At 47.2% G+C, this 24521-nt stretch overlaps 1 protein-coding gene across 1 annotated transcript in view; it reads left to right on the forward strand.

Annotated features, from left to right (window-relative positions):
* The window catches only part of CYP26B1 (cytochrome P450 family 26 subfamily B member 1), a 129889-nt gene that overhangs the window by 55544 nt on the left and 49824 nt on the right, over positions 1 to 24521 (forward strand). The window contains exons 2-3 of the mRNA XM_066572847.1: positions 329 to 550; positions 21264 to 21488. Of these exons, the coding sequence (XP_066428944.1) occupies positions 362 to 550; positions 21264 to 21488 (414 nt within the window). The 5' untranslated portion in view covers positions 329 to 361. The remainder of the gene's footprint in view (positions 1 to 328; positions 551 to 21263; positions 21489 to 24521) is intronic.

Consider the following 24521-nt stretch of genomic DNA (forward strand, 5'->3'; position numbering starts at 1 on the left):
CATTCGTGGTCATTAGTGGACGCGGAAAACCCAGAATTGCACTTTTTTGTGAATGAGAAGCTGGTGAATTAGAAGGCAGCCGGAGCCGTAGGAGTCGGGCTTCCTGCGGCGGCCCCTCGGTCCATGAGAGGCTGCAGTGTGCGCTAGGTGCAGCGAGTAGAGGGACTGCCCGCCTCTCCCCAGTGCAGCCAGTAGAGAGCGCACCTGGCCTCCAGCCTGCAGCCTCCCCTACTCTATATAAGAGGCTGCCGTGCGGACGGGAGGAGTAGTGAGCTGTCTGGCCGCCGGCGCTGCGCTGTGCTATGAGTGACTGTGTCTCCCTCCCCAGGTGCGGCCGCCGCTGACCTCCCCTCTCGGGCTGATGATGGTGGTGTGGTGCCTGGCCGCTCTGGCCGCCTGCCTGGTGTCAGTCGCTCTCCTCCTCGCGGTGTCCCAGCAGCTTTGGCAGTTGCGCTGGGCGGCCACACGGGACAAGTCCTGCAAGCTGCCCATGCCCAGGGGCTCCATGGGATTTCCACTGGTGGGCGAAACCTTCCACTGGATCTTACAGGTAGGGAACCCTTCTGTGTCTGTGACTGTCCACTGGGGATCTGGGGACATTCTGGGACCTGGCGGGGACTACAGAGACTTCAGCTTACAGAGAAGCAGAGAGAAGAGGACGTGGTCGATTATAAGAAGTCTCCTGTCTGTGACACTAGTGAGGTTATCTCACCTGTCTGTGACACTAGTGAGGTTATCTCACCTGTCTGTGACACTAGTGAGGTTATCTCACCTGTCTGTGACACTAGTGAGGTTATCTCACCTGTCTGTGACACTAGTGAGGTTATCTCACCTGTCTGTGACACTAGTGAGGTTATGTCACCTGTCTGTGACACTAGTGAGGTTATGTCACCTGTCTGTGGCACTAGTGAGGTTATGTCACCTGTCTGTGGCACTAGTGAGGTTATGTCACCTGTCTGTGACACTAGTGAGGTTATGTTACCTGTCTGTGACACTAGTGAGGTTAGCTCACCTGTCTGTGACACTAGTGAGGTTAGCTCACCTGTCTGTGACACTAGTGAGGTTATGTCACCTGTCTGTGACACTAGTGTGGTTATGTTACCTGTCTGTGACACTACAGGGTTATGTTACCTGTCTGTGACACTAGTGTGGTTATGTCACCTGTCTGTGACACTAGTGAGGTTATGTCACCTGTCTGTGACACTAGTGAGGTTATGTCACCTGCCTGTGACACTAGTGAGGTTATGTCACCTGCCTGTGACACTAGTGAGGTTATGTCACCTGTCTGTGACACTAGTGAGGTTATCTCACCTGTCTGTGACACTAGTGAGGTTATCTCACCTGTCTGTGACACTAGTGAGGTTATCTCACCTGTCTGTGACACTAGTGAGGTTATCTCACCTGTCTGTGACACTAGTGAGGTTATGTTACCTGTCTGTGACACTAGTGAGGTTATCTCACCTGCCTGTGACACTAGTGAGGTTATCTCACCTGCCTGTGACACTAGTGAGGTTATCTCACCTGCCTGTGACACTAGTGAGGTTATGTCACCTGCCTGTGACACTAGTGAGGTTATGCCACCTGTCTGTGACACTAGTGAGGTTATGTCACCTGTCTGTGACACTGGTGAGGTTATGTCACATGTCTGTGCCACTAGTGAGGTTATTTTACCTGTTTGTGATACTAGGGAGGTTATCTCACCTGTCTATGACACTGGTGAGGTTATGTCACCTTTCTGTGACACTAGTGAGGTTATGTTACTTGTTTGTGACTCTAGTGAGGTTATCTCACCTGTCTGTGACACTAGTAAGGTTATCTCACCTGTCTGTGACACTAGTGAGGTTATGTCACCTTTCTGTGACACTAGTGAGGTTATGTTACCTGTTTGTGACTCTAGTGAGGTTATGTCACCTGCCTGTGACACTAGTGAGGTTATGTTACCTGCTTGTGACTCTAGTGAGGTTATGTTACCGGTCTGTGACACTAGTGAGGTTATGTCACCTGCTGGTGACACTAATGAGGTTATGTTACCTGTCTGTGACACTAGTGAGGTTATGTCACCTGCTTGTGACACTAGTGAGGTTATGTTACCTGTCTGTGACAGTAGTGAGGTTATGTCACCTGCTTGTGACACTAGTGAGGTTATGCCACCTGTCTGTGACACTAGTGAGGTTATGTCACCTGTCTGTGACACTAGTGAGGCTATGCCACCTGTCTGTGACACTAGTGAGGCTATGCCACCTGTCTGTGACACTAGTGAGGCTATGCCACCTGTCTGTGACACTGGTGAGGCTATGCCACCTGTCTGTGACACTGGTGAGGTTATGCCACCTGTCTGTGATACTGGTGTGGTTATGTGACCTGCTTGTGACACTAGTGACGTTATCTCAACTACTTGTGACACTAGTGAGGTTATGTTACCTGTCTGTGACTCTAGTGATCCTGTCTGCTTGTTTGTGACACTAGTGACTTTACATTACCTGCCTGTGACAGTGGGGACATGTTGTTATCTGCTTGTTGTACTTGTGATGTAGTTACCTGTCTATGGCACTAGTGACCCTATGTTACCTGTCTGTGACTCTAGTGATCCTGTCTGCTTGTTTGTGACTGACTTTACATTACCTGCCTGTGACAGTGGGGACATGTTGTTATCTGCTTGTTGTACTTGTGATGTAGTTACCTGTCTATGGCACTAGTGACCCTATGTTACCTGTCTGTGAGGCTAGTGAAACTATATCACTTGTTGATTGTACGGATGCAGCAATGTTTGACAGGTTATCATAACTTTCTGTGACACCTTTTGTTTACCCTTTCAATGACTTTTCAATGGCTTCTGTTATGTTACCTGTCTGTGAGACTAGAGATATCATATCATATCACCTGTCTATACCACTAGTGATGTATTACGTGACCTGCCAGTGACAGTACTGTATTGATAGTACATTAACAGCCACACTGGTGACAGTATATTACCTGCCTGTGACACTAGTGATATAATATTGCTTACCTGTGACACTAGTGATATGTTGCCTGTGTATGAAGCTGGTGACGTTATATTACCTATCTGTGACTAGTGATATAATGTTACCTGTCAGTGACTTGTGATGTTATCTGCCTGTGGCACTAATAACGTTATAATGCATTCATGTGACACTAGTGATATTACATTACACATCAGTGACATTAATGACCTTATTTTCTTCTGACACTAGTGATCTTCTGTTACCCGCCTTTCACATTGCAGGTATTTTGATTTGCCTGTGACGCTTATTTTCTATAGCACACACATATTCTGCAGCGCTGTACACGGACACTTGCGGTGACACTGTGACATCATCTTACCTGCCTGTGTAGATCGTCGCCATTCCCACTGCCCAGTGCCGTATTTCCTAACTTCTGTCACTTCCCTGCTGCTAACACTCTGTATTCTTCCTTTCCCACTGCACGTGTGACATTGTGTTTCCTGCCTGTCCCCCGTGTAATTCTGGACTAGTTTGTCACCTGCCTGCTGTGCACTACTGATATGTCACACTCCCAGTCCTGTCACCAGTCCGCCTGGGCTCCACGCAGTCAGGATGTGATGTGGCATTCCTGTTATTACCCCCGTGTGCCGTTCTCACTCCTTCACCTGTCTATGACCTGTCAGCCGCCCTGTGCTCCCCGAACTGTCATTATCACCGCCGTCACCTTCGGGGCTTTTATTGTTCGGGGCTGAAGTTTCCTGTAGTGACATCATCACCTGCTAGCCTGTTACCTGTGCCTGCCACTGAACGAATCACCTATTATAGCTGTCACTTATTTACAGTACTGTACCTGTCACTGCCCTAGAACACCTGTCTCTAGCTTATACTATCAATAGCTGTCACCCGTGTATAATATCTGACTGGTCTATAATATCTATCACTGGTATATAATATCTGACTCTGGTCTATAATATCTGTCCCTGATCTAGGATATCTGTCATTGATATATAACATGTATCACTGATCTATAATATATTACTTATCTCTAATATCTGTCACTGATATAAAACATGCATCACTCGTGTATAATATATATTACTGATCTATAATATCTGTCACTGATATAAAACATGTATCACTGGTGTATAATATATATTACTGATCTATAATATATATTACTGATCTATAATATCTGTCACTGATATAAAACATGTATCACTGGTGTATAATACTATAAATTACTGATCTATAATATATATTACTGATCTATAATATCTGTCACTGATATAAAACATGTATCACTGGTGTATAATATATATTACTGATCTATAATATCTGTCACTGATATAAAACATGTATCACTGGTGTATAATACTATAAATTACTGATCTATAATATATATTACTGATCTATAATATCTGTCACTGATATAAAACATGTATCACTGGTGTATAATATATATTACTGATCTATAATATCTGTCACTGATATATAGCATGTATCACTGATATATAATATATGTTACCGATCTATTAATTAAATCTGTCGCTAATATATAACATGTATCACTGGTGTATAATATATGTTACCGATCTATTAAATCTGTCACTAATATATAACATGTATCATTGGTGTATAATATCTGCCACTGATCTATATCTGACTGTGGTCAATGATACCTGCCAGTGATCTATAATATCTGACAATGGTATATAATATCTGTCACTGATTTAGAATGTGTATCACTCGTGACCGAATACAACATCTGCTTTGGCGTTTGTATGTGTGCTACCTAAAAAGTAATACTATCAGTATTCTGTAATATCTTTCAGTAGTCGATCTGCTCCACACTACCTGTGCGTTCTCATTAGTTACCCGGGGCTCTGCTGATGCCACAGAAGGCAGGAGCAGTCATCAGTGATCCTATCAGTGGGTACCGTAACTGGCAGTACCAGTACATTCTTGGGGGGATTTCTGCAGTATGCTGTGCAGTGCCTCCACCTTACATCATTGGTCACCTACTAGCCTGCCCTACTGCACCTGTGTGACCAAGTCACTGGGGGGTCAGTACTACTATTATACTGACGTGACAAGGTTCTGGCTACGTCATCCAGGGTCAGTGACGGAGTTGTGCAGTGTGATATCAGAGTGACAGCACTGCAGTCCTCTCACCGGCAGTGTAATACTAGTCATCCAGTAGTGCATCCTCTCTATAATACAGAGTGCCGTGTATGCCAGAGACAGTTCTTAGGGTGCAGCATCAGTCCCAGCCCCATATCTATCTATCTATCTATCTATCTATCTATCTATCTATCTATCTATCTATCTATCTATCTATCTATCTATCTATCTATCTATCTATCTATCTATCTATCTACCTATCTATCTCCTACCTATCTATCTCCTACCTATCTATCTCCTACCTATCTATCTCCTACCTATCTATCTCCTACCTATCTATCTCCTATCTATCTATCTCCTATCTATCTATCTCCTATCTATCTATCTCCTATCTATCTATCTCCTATCTATCTCCTATCTATCTATCTATCTATCTATCTATCTATCTATCTATCTATCTATCTATCTATCTATCTATCTATCTATCTATCTATCTATCTATCTATCTATCTATCTCCCTCCTATCTATCTATCTATCTATCTATCTATCTATCTATCTATCTATCTATCTATCTATCTATCTATCTATCTATCTATCTATCTATCTATCTCCTATCTATCTATCTATCTCTCTCATATCTCTCTATCTATCTATCTCTCTCATATCTCTCTATCTATCTATCTCTCTCATATCTCTCCATCTATCTATCTATCTATCTCCTATCTATCTATCTATCTATCTATCTATCTATCTATCTATCTATCTATCTATCTATCTATCTATCTATCTATCTATCTATCTATCTATCTATCTATCTATCTATCTATCTATCTATCTATCTATCTATCTATCTATCTATCTATCTATCTATCTATCTATCTATCTATCTATCTATCTATCTATCTATCCAACGATCTGATTTGGTTGTGTGGCTGTGGTGACATTGCGGTGTGGCAATGACAGGGTTACAGTTGGTGCCCGGCAGGTGATAGCCCTCAGCCCGGTGGGTCCGCAGTCACAGAGGGGCCGGCGTGTGCCGCACACAGCTGGTGCGGGGAGGCTGCCAGGTCGTTGGCATTGCCCCTTTAAGGCCCAGAGAGCTCAGTGTGTGCAGACTGCGGAGGAAGCACGTGGTTACATTGTATCAATCATCCGAAGAGTTACTCTACTGACACCCGGACTCACCGTCTGGTCACACAAGGGGTTAATGCCGGAAGTGTGTTTAATCCCTTCTTCAAAATAGACGAGATAGAGGGTTTCCCACGTGGTTAACCGTTAGAGTCCCGGCAGATTCTTCATAAATCGTTGTTCCCTTTTTTGTTTAACCCATTAAAGTCAGAGAAGGTTGTAGATGCACCGAGGAGCGACCTGGGAGTTAAAGGGTTACATATCTAGTCTGTTTCCGAATCCTGCTTGTCGTCGGGCTCCTAGAGAACCGGTCATGGCAGAATAAGTGCTGATTGTATGGTACCTACAGCGGATACACCTATAGATTATACTACACACAGCAGATACACCTATAGACTGTATGGTACCTACAGCGGATACACCTATAGATTATACTACACACAGCAGATACACCTATAGACTGTATGGTACCTACAGTGGATACACCTATAGCTTATACTACACACAGCAGATACACCTATAGATTATACTACACACAGCAGATACACCTATAGACTGTATGGTACCTACAGCGGGTACACCTATAGCTTATACTACACACAGCAGATACACCTATAGACTGTATGGTACCTACAGCGGATACACCTATAGCTTATACTACACACAGCAGACACACCTATAGACTGTATGGTACCTACAGCGGATACACCTATAGATTATACTACACACAGCAGATACACCTATAGACTGTATGGTACCTACAGCGGATACACCTATAGCTTATACTATACACAGCAGATACACCTATAGACTGTATGGTACCTACAGCGGATACACCTATAGATTATACTACACACAGCAGATACACCTATAGACTGTATGGTACCTACAGCGGATACACCTATAGCTTATACTACACACAGCAGATACACCTATAGACTGTATGATACCTACAGCGGATACACCTATAGCTTATACTACACACAGCAGATACACCTATAGACTGTATGGTACCTACAGCGGATACACCTATAGCTTATACTACACACAGCAGATACACCTATAGACTGTATGGTACCTACAGCGGATACACCTATAGATTATACTACACACAGCAGATACACCTATAGACTGTATGGTACCTACAGCGGATACACCTATAGCTTATACTACACACAGCAGATACACCTATAGACTGTATGATACCTACAGCGGATACACCTATAGCTTATACTACACACAGCAGATACACCTATAGACTGTATGGTACCTACAGCGGATACACCTATAGCTTATACTACACACAGCAGATACACCTATAGACTGTATGGTACCTACAGCGGATACACCTATAGATTATACTACACACAGCAGATACACCTATAGACTGTATGGTACCTACAGCGGATACACCTATAGCTTATACTACACACAGCAGATACACCTATAGACTGTATGATACCTACAGCGGATACACCTATAGCTTATACTACACACGGCAGATACACCTATAGACTGTATGGTACCTACAGCGGATACACCTATAGCTTATACTACACACAGCAGATACACCTATAGACTGTATGGTACCTACAGCGGATACACCTATAGCTTATACTACACACAGCAGATACACCTATAGACTGTATGGTACCTAGAGCGGATACACCTATAGCTTATACTACACACAGCAGACACACCTATAGACTTATGGTACCTACAGCGGATACACCTATAGATTATACTACACACAGCAGATACACCTATAGACTGTATGGTACCTACAGCGGATACACCTATAGCTTATACTACACACAGCAGATACACCTATAGATTATACTACACACAGCAGATACACCTATAGACTGTATGGTACCTACAGCGGATACACCTATAGATTATACTACACACAGCAGATACACCTATAGACTGTATGGTACCTACAGCGGATACACCTATAGATTATACTACACACAGCAGATACACCTATAGACTGTATGGTACCTACAGCAGATACACCTATAGCTTATACTACACACAGCAGATACACCTATAGACTGTATGGTACCTACAGCGGATACACCTATAGATTATACTACACACAGCAGATACACCTATAGACTGTATGGTACCTACAGCGGATACACCTATAGATTATACTACACACAACACATACACCTATAGACTGTATGGTACCTACAGCGGATACACCTATAGATTATACTACACACAACACATACACCTATAGACTGTATGGTACCTACAGCGGATACACCTATAGCTTATACTACACACAGCAGATACACCTATAGACTGTACCTATAGTAGGTGTCATCACTGCATACTGATAACCTTCTAAGAAACCCTGTTTCTAAACATCACCATTCCAAAAATCTCTGCTTGCAGTCAATGAAATGTTGCAACTGAAAACCTGCACAGACCCAACATAACTCACAGCTGAGAGTTTGACAAGTGCATCCAGTGTAGACCATCCCCCGGGAGCGATCAGTCTGAGGGCTTATTCAGACGACCGTATTTAACCGCGTCAAAAAAAAAAATCGGCTAAATAACGCAACAGCGCGAAGCGTCGGTCTCAGTGGGCTCATTCAGAGGAACTATATTTTGCCACATAAAATAATTGTGGAGTGAAAAATAGCCGATATACGACCGTTTATACGCCGCGTGAAAACATAGCGAAAGATAGGGCAGGACCTGTGTTACACAGCAAGCTCCCATAGACTTCTATGGCAACTGTAAAAAGGAAGGGGGAGGGAACGCTGGGAAAAGAGGCCGCTCGCCCTAATTAAGCATTAATTGTCATTCCGAGCATTTCACAGCGATTGCTGGTTTTCATCGCTTCTGCGTATTATTTTGTATCCGTGCAGCAGCGCCCGGCGTGAATGGCATGCGATACACGAATAAAGATTATGTTGAATCTACATGCATGCAATTATATGGCGCGGACATAAAAACGCACACGGTCGTGTGAAGGAGACCTGATACATTGTAACAAAGCGTGAGATGATTGGAGAGATTCCTGCTGCCCACAGGATTGTCTAGGCTGGATAACTGGAGCAAACCCCCAGCTGTGAGAAGTATTAGGGCTCATTCACACAAGGGAATTTGCGCAGCTATCTTACACGTGCAAAAACCGCGCGACTATTAGAACCAATGGTTTCCTACAGAAACGTTCAGATGAAGGGATTTTAGCCGCACAAAAATGGCACCTAAAAAGAAAGGACCGCGGGGAATTTGAGTCGCTGCTGAGCGAAAATATGGGTCCTGACGTCTCTGGTGCGCACTGTGTCCCCGCAGTGGGCTTCCCTTCATCTCCCCGGGGGGTTCCCTTCATCCCACCGGGGGATTCCCCTCATCTCTCCCTCCCGCAGCGCATGTTTTCAGTCCCTCCCGTTTGGCGTGGAAAGATCGCGTCTGAAGCTTGAGACTTCAGCACGGAAAAATCATCAGTTCAGACGCCTTTTCGCAGCTATCGTTGCAATTTGTGAAATTTTTTTGCTCCGCTAATAGCAGCATGAATTCCGCGCCCGTGCGGAGGAGCGCTTAGGCTGCCGCCACGCTTTGCTTATTCACTGCAGACATTGCATAGTGAAAAGCTGTAGTGGCCAATTCCGCGCCTAAACGGTGCAGATCTAGTGGCGGATTTACTTGCGTATCTGCTGTGGGTTCTAAGACTAGTCAAATGGACAAGCGCGATATCTGAGACACCTGGACCAATATCGCACGTGTAAACGCGCCTGGCATCTTTGCCCATGCCACTTTTAAGCATGTTTTTCACAAACTTGAAAATCGCACGTTGTTGCAATAGGAAAAAAAACCTTGCAGGCGACAGCGATGCTATTCCCCCCCCCCCCCCACAGATAAGATGGGTGGGTGGGATCCCCCAAATTCTGGCATGCGCTGTGATCTTTGTATCCTACAAGGGAACAATCACCCCCAAATACACTCATGGCAAATAGATTGCATCTGGCGATTACCGTCTGAGTACCACCCTTGGGCCACGTTCACGCAGAAGCTGACCGCTGCAGCACTTACAGTAGACGGAGATCTCCTTCACACGGCGCAGAAGCGCTGTGGCCACTAAACCCGCAGCATGGCTACTGAGGCCAACAATCTCCCGTGAGTCGCACAAAACACATGGAAATAGAATCCGTAGTTTACTAAGGTCGTATTTACGGGAGCGACTTTCTCTCACTGTGAGGCTGCGAGATACAAAAATCGCAGCGTTCCCTCTTGTCGTCTCGCGTCGCTTGCAGATCTGATTGTAATCTGGGTGCAATGCCACTTTTTAACGTTTCCTATTTAATCAACAGACAACTGCAAGTTGTGCGCAAAAAACCCGCACCGATGCGCTCCGCCATTGAAACGGCCAATTAGTATAATGAGTTCAAATGTGTGCTTTCCCTGCGCAGGACAATACAGCGTGCGCCGTGTTTCTTGGCACGCCAAATCCGCGCATGTGAACAAACCCACCGGAATCAATGTGTTCCACTTTCTTATTACGTGCACACAAATTTTTCATGCACAAATATGCGCAGCGAGCAAATACCGCGGGCGCCTTCACACAGGCGGATAGTTCATCAGTATTTTGTGAGCCAAGACCAGGAGCGCGTCCGCCATACGGAAGAAATGCGAATCCTCCCATCATACTTTCTTTCTGAACGCTCCACTCCTGGTTTTGGCTCAGCTAATCCTGCTTAATAATCCCGCTGTGTGACAGCGCCCCCAGGCGCAGAGGTCAGTGCTGGAAATACAAGGGGTACTATCTGCAGCACTGGTCAAATCCAGCCATGTAGGTGCGAATACAGCCAGTGTGGGCGTAAAACATGAACAAATAACGCCACAAAGCGAAACAATTGATTTCAGTAGCTTTGTTCTCACGATAGAATTTCTCACGCACCAAATCCTACGTCCGCGAAAAGACAGGCCGGCCCTATCTTTGTCCGTTTCTTGCCCCAAGGGCCCCCTCTAATAGTATTTGGAGCTTTGAAATTGCCCTCGTTCAACGACCAAATTTGCAAAACGATTATGTGGATTTCTGGCCACGCCTACTTATGGCTGCTTTAAGTGGGCGGGGCCAGTGATTACAATTTCCCATTGTTTTCCCCATTCGCTTTTTTTGATCCTTTCAGCGTCTTCTTTTTGGAGCGCAGCAGTGTGGGGTTTGAGCGGATTGAAGAGCAGTGCGGCGACCGATACTTGAGCGTAAAAGTAACCTTCATGCGTAAACACGTTGCGGTGAGCGTATCTGTGCGTATGCTTGTCCAAAAGGGCCCTTCCACTGTGGAAAGACTCTAGCAGATACAAGCCATATGATGGTACCCTTCTAATTAAATGGTGGAAGCCACCCCAGACATCCGCAGCGTAGACGGACAGACGTGCCGGAGATTCCGCAGCGTAGACGGATAGACGTGCCGGAGATTCCGCAGCGTAGACGGACAGACGTGCCGGAGATTCCGCAGCGTAGACGGACAGACGTGCCAGAGATTCCGCAGCGTAGACGGACAGACGGGCCTGGAGATTCCGCAGCGTAGACGGACAGACGCTCCTGGAGATTCCGCAGCGTAGACGGACAGACGCTCCTGGAGATTCCGCAGCGTAGACGGACAGACGCTCCTGGAGATTCCGCAGCGTAGACGGACAGACGCTCCTGGAGATTCCGCAGCGTAGACGGACAGACGCTCCTGGAGATTCCGCAGCGTAGACGGACAGACGCGCCTGGAGATTCCGCAGCGTAGATGGACAGACGCGCCTGGAGATTCCGCAGCGTAGATGGACAGACGCGCCTGGAGATTCCGCAGCGTAGATGGACAGACGCGCCTGGAGATTCCGCAGCGTAGACGGACAGACGCGCCTGGAGATTCCGCAGCGTAGACGGACAGACGCGCCTGGAGATTTATAATCTGCGACATTTTTCAAATATGCTGCCGATTTTGCGTAGAAATTTAGTGAAGGAGATTCCGGAAGTTTCCGCTCGGCTTGCACATTTAAGTTGTGTATTTGGGCTGATATAAAGATTTATGTTCTGTGTACAAACAAGGTTTCTTGCAATTACTTACAGATTTAAGTATTTGTGGACAGGACTGCAATTCTCTCTGTGACCAATAGGTGTCGCCAACCATCTGTTTTCACAAGGCGCTAAAACAAATGAGCAGAAATGATACCAAGAAAGTGAGATCGAATCACGGAGTAACTGATTGGTGTCACCTACAGTACTGGGGGGGAATAAAACTTCAGATGAACTTTGTTATAGTCCCCATATAAGGGGTGTGTGTGTGTGTGTGTGTGTGTGTGTGTGTGCGCGTGTGTGTGTATATATATATATAATATATACGCACACACTCCCTGTCATTAACGGGCGGTCATGGAGGCTCTAGTACCCTGTAGTAATGCCTCTAGCTTGGATACAAGATGTGATACGGGGGCATGGAGGCTCTAGTACCCTGTTGTATCGCCTCTATCTTGGATACAAGATGTGATATTGGCGGGCATGGAGGCTCTAGTGCCCTGTTGTACCACCTCTAGCTTGGATACAAGATGTGATACGGGGGCATGGAGGCTCTAGTGCCCTGTTGTACCACCTCTAGCTTGGATACAAGATGTGATACGGGGGCATGAAGGCTCTAGTACCCTGTTGGACCACCTCTAGCTTGGATACAAGATGTGATAAGGGTGGGCATGGAGGCTCTAGTGCCCTGTTGTACCGCCTCTAGCTTGGATACAAGCCATGATACAGACGGGCATGGAGATATACAGGTTCTGTATGGTATCCTGCTACATATATCACTCCACATTGGCTGTAACTGATCTCTAGACCATGGAGACTTGTTGGCTGTGGAAGTTTTTCTATTAGTGATACGTATGGTAACCGGGCAGCCACAGAAGTGTGACAATGTTTTAGGGGCTTCCTGTGACCCCCTTGTGCGTGCAGCCAAACATGATCCTGCTGGGCGCCATGAGACTGAATGTCCTTCAGGCAAGCGCCTGGAAAGAGCTCCGACAGACACAGAGGTGTAATGATGGCACCACCTGGCTCTGGATGGCAGACAATGAAACAGTTGGAGCTGCTGGTGCTTGTGGGATGATCAGACGCTCCTGTCTACTGGTGGTCTGTAGGGGGCGTCCTGAGTCCGATCACCTTGTGTGCCTCCATCCACTGGTCCCAACACCTCCAAACAGTCTGATCAGACTCTCCTCTCTACTAGTGGTCTGTAGAGGGGTCCTAAGCCTGGTCACCTTGTGTGCCCTCACGCATCCACTGGTCCCAACACCTCCTAACAATCTGATCAGACTCTCCTCTCTACTGGTGGTCTGTAGGGGGTGTCCTGAGCCCGGTCACCTTGTGTGCCCTCACACATCGACTGGTCCCAACACCTCCTAACAGTCTGATCAGACTCTCCTCTCTACTGGTGGTCTGTAGGGGGCGTCCTGAGCCCGGTCACCTTGTGTACCCTCATCCACTGGTCCCAACACCTCCTAACAGTCTGGTCAGACGCTTCTCTCTACTGGTGGTCTGTCGGGGAGTCCTGAGCCCGGTCACCATGTGTGCCCTCACACATCCACTGGTCCCAACACCTCCTAACAGTCTGGTACGATGCTCCTATCTACTGGTGGTCTGTAGGGGGCGTCCTGAGCCCGGTCACCTTGTGTGCCCTCACACATCCACTGGTCCCAACACCTCCTAACAGTCTGGTACGATGCTCCTATCTACTGGTGGTCTGTAGAGGGGTCCTAAGCCTGGTCACCTTGTGTGCCCTCACGCATCCACTGGTCCCAACACCTCCTAACAGTCTGATCAGACTCTCCTCTCTACTGGTGGTCTGTAGGGGGTGTCCTGAGCCCGGTCACCTTGTGTGCCCTCATCCACTGGTCCCAACACCTCCTAACAGTCTGGTCAGACGCTTCTCTCTACTGGTGGTCTGTAGGGGGCGTCCTGAGCCCGGTCACCTTGTGTACCCTCATCCACTGGTCCCAACACCTCCTAACAGTCTGGTCAGACGCTTCTCTCTACTGGTGGTCTGTCGGGGGCGTCCTGAGCCCGGTCACCTTGTGTACCCTCATCCACTGGTCCCAACACCCCCTAACAGTCTGGTCAGACGCTCCTCTCTACTGCTGGTCTGTAGCGGGCATCCTGAGCCTGGTCACCTTGTGTGCCCCCAACCACTGGTCTCAATACCCCCTAACAGTCTGGTAAGACACTCCTCTCTACTGGTGGCCTGTAGGTAGTCATGAGCCCGGTCACCTTCTGTGCCCCATCCACTGGTCCTAACACCTTCTAACAGTCTGGTCAGACTTCCCTCTCTACTGGTGGTCTGTAGAGGGGTCCTGAGCCCGGCCACCTTGTGTGCCCCCATACACAGGTCCCAACACCTCCTAACAGTCTGGTCAGACGCTCCTCTCTACTGGTGGTCGGTAGGGGGCGTCCTGAGCCCGGTCACCTTGTGTGCCCCTATCCACTGGTCCCAACACCCCCTAACAGTCTGGTCAGACGCTCCTCTCTACTGGTGGTCTGTAGGGGGCGTCCTGAGCCCGGTCACCTTGTGTGCCCCTATCCGTGGTCGCAACACCTCCTAACAGTCTGGCATCTTAACTGCTGCAGAACCTCCTTATACACACCTTTGCTGCTTTAGAACCTCCTCATAGGCACCTCAACTGCTACAGAACCTCGTTGTACACCCTACAGCTGTTATAAAAGGAGGAAGCCCCCTCCTCCCTGCACTATTGGCAGGTATGCCCCTACTCTATAGGGGTGCAGTGTCCCTTATATAAGAGCCCAACAGAAGCCGCTGTCGTCATCCCCAGTGACGGCACAAGGTAGACCTCAGCCGTTGTGACCGCGGGGTTAACGGCAATCTTGTGCTGACTAACGTCTTGTAGACTTCCAGTACAGTGAAGGCCACTTCTTGGCGCGGCGCATCGACAGGAGTCTCTGCGGGGGGACGGCTCGGTATACTCCTTTTTCCACAGGCTCCATCCAAAAACAGTTGAAGGCTAAAAATACCAATTTTTTTTGTATAAGTTGGACTCCGGTGGAAGCCGCGCCACATAAAGGGGGTCTTTGTGCTGCTGTGGAAATGTTGTACAAATATCTCTTTATTAATGGCACAAAAACGACTTTAATTATATTTACGTAGATCAGAAACCCGGTCACCTGAACTCTGAGGGCTTCACAACCGCACTTCTGTTTGCTGCAGGACCCCGGAGGACTACAAGCAACAGAGGCGCTCAGATTACCGCCATACTTATAATATTTGTACGCTACAGCGCAATGCTGTGGCCCACAGAGCTTGCAGTCATTTTTCTTAGGGAGACCAGTTAAAGTGAAATAACAAAGCACAAGTAAAACTGTACGGAGCCGCTTCGGGGGAGGGGTGGAAGATCCAGCCTAGAGGAATTGGCAAATGTGTTAAAGGGATCCCAAAGAGCATCTCTCTGGAGGACCCGACGCATTGTGTCCTCTGATTGGCTGCAGCGGTCACATGATTACCTGTAACATCAGCTGCCACAACAATCACCGCAATTGAAAAAGGGCTGCAGGACTGAATCCCAGCCGCCATGGGGTGGGGGTGGGGGGGGGGGGGGTGGTATGTGTACTTCAGTCTATGGTTTTAATGCAGGCAGAGTTATTGAAGCGCGGTTGTCCAGTAACCAACAACCCCTTTAAACGCTTCTGCAGATTATAGCTGATCACTCAGACTGCCACCCGGTGGTCAGCTTATTTTTGGGGGGCACCTGTCTGTCATGGGGCTCTTTGATGCACCCGCTGTGCCAATGACAGATCTGACTTTGGGCTACTAGCACCAAGGAGTCCCCTGGTTTTCACCCTTTAACCCCTTTTTGTGGGATCTGGTGTCATTTGCAGGGACCCCCAGGCTGTTATCTTAGGAGTCGTCTCGGTGCAGTGGCCGCTACATGGACAGATCAGAGGCATGGTGCCAGAGGGATAGGCAAAGATGTAAACAATATTCATGTAGAAGTCAGGGCCGACAGAGCTCATGCAAAACAGAGTCAGGCGGCAATCCGATAAATCATGGTGCAATAAGTAGCCAAGGTCAGGACAGGAGAAAATGGGAAAGCTGGGAAAACGGGCATCGGTCAAAACCAAGAATCAATAGCACCTTTGCAGGGCCAAATCAAAGCTATTGCTCACTCACCTTCCAGTGGAGGAGGGTGCCTTAAATAACTGCAGGAAAGTCCTGATTAGTCTGGGACAGAACGTGGGTGCATGCACTGGTTTTTTAGATCTGGACGTGTGCATGCACCATATGGGCGGCACCAACAGGAGGAGGGTTTTGTGCTGTCTGATAGCAGATGGAGGGTTCTGCTGGCAACAGCCAGTGGGAAGAGGTAGAGGAAACCACTGTCCACAACAAGCAGCCATAATAAAACTGCTTCTCCACCGGAAGTAAGAATGTAGGAAATTAACCAAACCAGGGGGCATTCTGCCCTCCTTTGATACAAAAGGGAAAAGGGGCGAAGCAGTAGGTGCTAGGGGTTGTGTGATGTTATAAATAAGTACCAAATGCCCCAGCTTCACCATTGCTACGAGCTCCTCCGTGTTCACCTAATACAGGAAAAAAATTCCCCCGCTTGGGTCACCATATGTAGCATATCGGATGCTGCTTCTTGGCTGGACAGCCCAATGCAATCAAGGTCTCAGAAAGCACAGATTCTAGTCCCCACTCTTTGTGATGTTGGTTTGGATAGACTTCAGTAAGGCAGAAGGTCCTCCAGATGATCCAGTCTTGAGCATAATGTCTGGATCAGGTCCTTAGTCACCTTGATTCTGGTGAAGCCCATAACGAAGACTGTGAGACTACCCCTGTGACCAAATATTGGAACAGGAGTATGAATGGGTAATATCGTGTGTTATGGAATATTCAGTCCTTGTGACTGGTCTGCCTGTGCGGAGCTTGATAAATTCTGAGATCTTTGGTATCCAGGGTTCAAGTGGAATCCAAATTTAGGGAGACTTGCGAAGTCCATACAAATTTTTCCGAGTTCAGTGGGGTCAGATATTGAACATGTATGAATTCTAGAATGGAACATCAAGCCATCACTGACACCTGGTAACCATATATTCATGCACTCTTTGGGTGGTCTTCAGGTATCTCAGTGATCTCTTCAGAGATTCCTTTCAGGTTCTCCAAGTAGCTTGCTGTCCGTCATCTTTTCTCTTCACCTCTTCCATAATGATCTTCTCCATTGAGGTGTATCTTCTGGCTTACCAACTCCAGCTTGGTCACGTGTGCTTTCAGTGGAAAAGTCAGTTTGACTTGGTCAAGGATGCAGATATCTCCTGTTCTACGTGATTCATAGTTGACCCATATAGAACTTTGAGGTTCCACCAAGTGGAAGATGAGGTTTGGTTTGGTGCTACAGATTATTGGGTGTTCTCTTTGCAGACAAGGGTGAACCACCATTGAAGTCATCTCTACAGGCTAGACATTCCTTTCTTCCCCCTAGTTGGTGGGAACACTGTTGAAACAAACTTCAACCAAGCTGGGGGAGGTTATAAGGAACAAGTCTAAAGGTTACACCACTCTTCGTTGGAAGCCCTCTAGTCCCAGGGTGGGTGAGTTGACCAGACGGTTGGCATCTGCCAGCATCAGAATAAGAGCTTATTTTAGTATTTTTTTCTAACTTGTTGACACGGGCAGCTCTCGTATGTTTGTGTATTTTGTCACATTACACACCATGTGCCGGGACAGCATAATAACCACAACCTCAAAAGGAACACTTTCCATCCTTCCAGCCTGAAATTGCCTCATAGTGACCCCTCTGCAGAGCATTGCCACCAAAATAAAGTCAGGGAGTCATGGATCATTGTATAACCGGAAATGTTTGCCATTCAGGGGTCTGGAAAGGTTGGGTACCCTCATCTGTACCGGTCTTAAGTCGCCCAGAGACAGATGTAACAAAGCAGAACAGATGGGACTTCTATTTACTGTGTTTGAGAGTTTAGGGAGTCAGAAAGTGCTGGCTTTCATTGAAGGAACTCCGTGTGGCTCAATGGGAAAAAATATGCAAATTAGCTCATGTCGGCCAAATCAGAGACTCCTCCCAAAAGGAAGGGCTGTAGACGGGCTGTTTTGGTGAGTTTTAAGGCGAAATGCTCTTAAAGCTGCGATCTTTGCCATCCACAGTCCTAGCAGAAAGTAAACCTTGGAATCCTTGAGATTGCTGCTGTCACCTTTGACCCCCGCCTGTGGCTCCGCATGTGACCCCAGACAATGCACCTTTCACTATTCCGCCTGCCAGTCTGCAGAACCAGACACATCTGTTTCTCTACGTCGAGACCCTTCGCAGCCAAACACCTACAGTAATTACACCGTGCGCGCTCTATGTGCTCGGGGCCAGCTGGCACGTCCTCGGCGGCGGGCACAATGATGCCACTCTGGAAGGTCACATTCCCTCCTGATCTTAATAAACGGGATTTAGTGCAGAAGAAGCAGCTGACGTAGATCTAATAGTGGAACGCTCGGAGGGGAGGAGAAGACGGAACCGAGAATGGAGAGAAAGGGAAAAAACATTAAAACTGAGAGTATATTTACCTGTCGGATAAGGATTGGGCGCCAGGATTGGATTAGGATTGGGCCGTAGGATTGGATTATTATTGGGCAATAGGATTGGATTAGGATTGGGCCGTAGGATTGGATTAGGATTGGATTAGGATTGGGCCGTAGGATTGGATTAGGATTGGGCCGTAGGATTGGATTAGGATTGGATTAGGATTGGGCCGTAGGATTGGATTAGGATTGGGCCGTAGGATTGGATTATTATTGGGCAATAGGATTGGATTAGGATTGGGCCGTAGGATTGGATTATTATTGGGCCGTAGGATTGGATTAGGATTGGGCCGTAGGATTGGATTATTATTGGGCCATAGGATTGGATTAGGATTGGGCCGTAGGATTGGATTATTATTGGGCAATAGGATTGGATTAGGATTGGGTCGTAGGATTGGATTAGGATTGGGCCGTAGGATTGGATTATTATTGGGCAATAGGATTGGATTAGGATTGGGTCGTAGGATTGGATTAGGATTGGGCCGTAGGATTGGATTAGGATTGGATTATTATTGGACAATAGGATTGGATTAGGATTGGGCCGTAGGATTGGATTATTATTGGGCCGTAGGATTGGATTAGGATTGGGCCGTAGGATTGGATTATTATTGGGCAATAGGATTGGATTAGGATTGGACCGTAGGATTGGATTAGGATTGGGCAATAGGATTAGATTAGGATTGGGCCGTAGGATTGGATTATTATTGGGCCGTAGGATTGGATTAGGATTGGGCCGTAGGATTGGATTATTATTGGGCAATAGGATTGGATTAGGATTGGGCCGTAGTATTGGATTAGGATTGGATTATTATTGGACAATAGGATTGGATTAGGATTGGGCCGTAGGATTGGATTAGGATTGGGCCGTAGGATTGGATTAGGATTGGGCCGTAGTATTGGATTAGGATTGGATTATTATTGGGCCGTAGGATTGGATTAGGATTGGGCCGTAGGATTGGATTAGGATTGGGCCGTAGGATTGGATTAGGATTGGGCCGTAGGATTGGATTAGGATTGAGCCGTAGGATTGGATTAGGATGCAGATTAGGATTGGGCCGTAGGATTGGATTATTATTGGGCAATAGGATTGGATTAGGATTGGGTAATAGGATTGGATTAGGATTGGGCCGCAGATTAGGATTGGGCCGTAGGAGTGGATTAGGATTGGGCCGTAGGAGTGGATTAGGATTGGGCCGTAGGAGTGGATTAGGATTGGGCCGTGGATTAGGATTTTTCTCTCGCAGTGTGTGCTTTTTTGGGGGGTGATCAAGCCCAATATTTTCTATAGGACCATAAAAAAAACAATTGCACGCAGATGTGATTTTCCTGCAGGTGTTTTTTTTTTTTAAATTATCCTATGGAAAGAACAAGAAAACCGGCCGTGACGATCGCACATACCGCGATGTGATGCGCTTTTCTTACAAAACGCATTACACTCTTATAGAAAAACTGCATGCTCACCAGCACAATATTGGCCGAGGTTCGTGGACCGATATTGGGTCGTATTTACATGGGTGAGCGATATATCGCTCCGAGTAACCCGACGATGCTGCACTTTTAGGCCGCGGTTTCTATGCGAGTACAATGCGTTTTAGAGAGAAAATCACTATTTCAATAGGAATACAATTAAAAATCGTATCTTTTTTTTACTTGTCTGCAGCAAAACATGGGTGAATTTTCTGTAATCTTGCCAAAGCGATTGAACACGCTTCAAAAAAAGCTTGTGTAAATTAACCCATTGAAAACAATGGGTTAACGCACTGTGCAAATGCACAGAAGTCATGCGATTTTCTTTCAAGTATGAATAAGCCCCGCCTCTCAGATCCGGCGTAGGTCAGCTGGCTGAGTCTGGGAGTTCTCCCGCCGATGTTGATGCAGATCTGCACATGGATTGTGCCCGTCATTGGGGCGTCTGGTGGCAGCCTGATACGGTTTCGGCACGGATCCACAGTTGACATGTCAATTCTTTCTTTATACAACATGGATTTCAGAATCCGTGTGCAAAACATCTGCGACATATTAACTCTGGTGCAGATTTTCATGGCTTTCAGTAAAAGGATGCGGATTTCACAGCCGATACGAGCTATATACGGAATCTATAGCAAAATTACGCCGTGTGAACAAGTCCTTAATTGGAATCTGCTCTAAGCAGATTCTTTCTGCACGTGGATTTTAAATCTAAGGGCTCATTCACACAGGCATGTGTATTTTGGTCCGTGCAATACCCTGCCTGGCCACTGTAGTAATAACGGAGCTGTCTACTTCCAGCAGAAATCATCTCCATGCACCAGCGTGCTGGCCTCCTGGCCGACTGACCGCTTTAATGAACCCAGTGTGAATATTTTTACTTTATTGTCAGCTCTATAGTGCCCCCTAGGGGGTTCATCATTAACTCACCTGACTTTTTCCATGCAGGCTGATTATTATTGGTCCATTCTGATCACTTCTCCATCTCTCCTCCAGGGTTCTAATTTCCAATCGTCCAGAAGAGAGAAATATGGAAGCGTATTCAAGACCCACTTGTTGGGTCGTCCGCTCATCAGGGTGACGGGAGCCGACAATGTCAGGAAGATCCTTATGGGGGAGCACCACCTGGTCAGTGCTGAGTGGCCCCGCAGCACACGGATGTTACTGGGGCCCAACAGCCTCACCAATTCTATTGGAGATATCCACCGGCACAAGAGGAAGGTAGGCAGCCAATGATTTATATGACCACCCCCCCCTCCCCCAGGTGCTGCGGGGGTGTAGTTATACACGGGTGCTATCTGCGCAGTGAACGGAGGCGCAGCCTGCGCCTGCCGGGACGGTTCCAGCACGGTCTTGGCAAAATATTAACCAATACCTCCTATATTTAATAACATGGAGTGCAGCTCTGAAGGCTGGGGGAGCCCGGGGTGCTGATGGGGTGCAGGACTACCCACTGGATTCCAATATGGCGTCAGTAATGGGTTGTAAGCCTGCATGGTGCACTAGAAGTACCCCCAGATGCACAAGGGAACAGCTACCTGCCCACTGGAGGGGTGGTCACTCTGGGGTACTGCACCACTCCTGGGTTAGGCTGGGCTAGGACAGCTGGATTTCGCTGCATGAGGCATGCAGTGACATTGTGTTCTTGCTGTGCGCCACCAATCACTAGCCCGCCGTGTTCGTGCCCGTAACGCGCTGGGAATTTTCTCGCGCTTGTTTTTCCCGCAGTTTGTGTGAGCGACAACATGGCTGCCTATTCAGCTGGGTAGAGCGCGCCCCATGGTACGGGCTGCACCAGCGCGGTGATGTGCCCGCCGCCCTCGGACCTTCTGTATTGTGCATCATGTTGCTGGTTGTTTGTAAATAAACTAATTGTGATTCAACACAAAGAACGGGGAGCTGCTCTGCGGGCGCCAATACGTCTGTAGGGGGAGCACTTGTTACAGGCATGCTATACTGTCCCCCTCTTAGGCTCCCTGCACACGGACTTCTTATAGGCGCTGCACGGACTGTGTGTTATCCATTAGCAGTGTATAGGTAATTTGTATAGGCACAATACGGGGTGGATACGTTACTGTATATAGGCACCGAATAGGATGGATACTTCATATAGGCACCATGTAGGATGGATAGTTTACTGTATATAGGCACCATATGGAGGTGGATGCTTTACTGTCTATAGGTACCGTATGGGGGTGGATGCTTTACTGTCTATAGGTACCGTATGGGGGTGGATGCTTTACTGTCTATAGGTACCGTATGGAGGTGGATGCTTTACTGTCTATAGGTACCGTATGGGGGTGGATGCTTTACTGTCTATAGGTACCGTATGGGGATGGATGCTTTACTGTCTATAGGCACCATGTAGGATGGATAGTTTACTGTATATAGGCACCATATGGGGTGGATGCTTTACTGTCTATATAGGCACCATATGGGGTGGATGCTTTACTGTCTATATAGGCACCGTATGGAGGTGGATGCTTTACTGTCTATAGGTACTGTATGGGGTGGATGCTTTACTGTCTATAGGTACCGTATGGGGATGGATGCTTTACTGTCTATAGGCACCATGTAGGATGGATAGTTTACTGTCTATAGGCACCATATGGGGTGGATGCTTTACTGTCTATAGGTACCGTATGGGGGTGGATGCTTTACTGTCTATATAGGCACCATATGGGGTGGATGCTTTACTGTTTATATAGGCACCGTATGGAGGTGGATGCTTTACTGTCTATAGGTACTGTATGGGGTGGATGCTTTACTGTCTATATAGGCACCATATGGGGGTAGATGCTTACTGTATATAGGCACCATATGGGGCGGATGCTTTACTGTCTATAGGTACCGTATGGAGGTGGATGCTTTACTGTCTATAGGTACCGTATGGGGGTGGATGCTTTACTGTCTATAGGCACCATGTAGGATGGATAGTTTACTGTCTATAGGCACCATATGGGGTGGATGCTTTACTGCATATATAGGCACCATATGGGGGTAGATGCTTACTGTATATAGGCAGTATATGACAAACCCGGACTTGTTCTGCATTAGTGGCTCGTTTGCCCGGCTCGGAGTGTTCGTACACGCGGATCGCACGTTGCATTAACCCGTTGTGTTCAGTAGGTTAATTTACATGGACAATTTTCCCTCTGCCTCATTAGTACCAGATGCAGAATCTGTGACTTGCGCCCGCGGGTCTCTGAGCGCAGCGTCTTTCTTGGGGTGGTTTGTGTCGCCTGAGGAGCGTGAGAATATCTGCTTATACAGGATGTTACAATGTTCACATTCACTGACATCAAGCAGAGATCTGGTGAGGAATGGAATGCGAGGCTGCAGGATTGTTCCTGTGAACCTCATGCTGGCGAACGCTCCGGCCACAGAAATGTCTGCGAGGCGCGAGCGCTCCACGCGATCGGCGGTCTAAGGCGATAATTAGTCGTCTCTACCTGCAGCTTTCGGCATTTGTTTTACCTTTCAGCATGAAACAAACCGTATCAATGAATGAGTGCAGGACGAGGCGCGAAGGAGACGGAGGGGCCGCCTGCTCATTCATGCGGAGCGGCATCCAAGGGGTTAATGTAGAGGATTTCCCGGTGGTCCCCATCAAGTTTTGTAGACTCTCAGCGCTCTCACTGGAAGCAGCCAAACAATAGTAACCCCTCTTAGGGATCCCTGGCGGGTCTGCTGCTGTGTGTATGCTACTAGTGGCACGTGCAGCATGAACTGCAGTAACCCAGGGCGGACCCTCCTCTACCAGCCTCTTAAAGCGGCAATCCCAGCAGAGCGCACCTTCGAGACAGGGCAGATGTTTAAGAAGCTGGAATGTATTATGCTTAGGCTGGGGGTTGTAGTCCTCCATGTGTACAGTATAATATAAAGTATTATGGCCATGCTGGGGGTTGTAGTCCTTCATGTATATGTTATAATATAATGTATTATGGCCATGCTGGGGGTTGTAGTCCTCCATGTATACAGTATACTGGAATGTAGTATGCTCATGCTGAGGGTTGTAGTCCTCCATGTACACAGTATAATGGAATGTATTATGTTCATGCTGGGGGTTGTAGTTCTCCTTGTATACGGTATAATGGAATGTATTATGATCATGCTGGGGGTTGTAGTCCTCTATGTATACGGTATAATGGAATGTATTATGGTCATGCTGGGGGTTGTAGTCCTCCATGTATACAGCATAATTAGGATATATTTTATGGTCATGCTGGGGGTTGTAGTCCTCCATGTATAGGG

This window comes from Eleutherodactylus coqui, chromosome 7, assembly GCF_035609145.1.
Source record: "Eleutherodactylus coqui strain aEleCoq1 chromosome 7, aEleCoq1.hap1, whole genome shotgun sequence".
Lineage (NCBI taxonomy): Eukaryota > Metazoa > Chordata > Amphibia > Anura > Eleutherodactylidae > Eleutherodactylus > Eleutherodactylus coqui.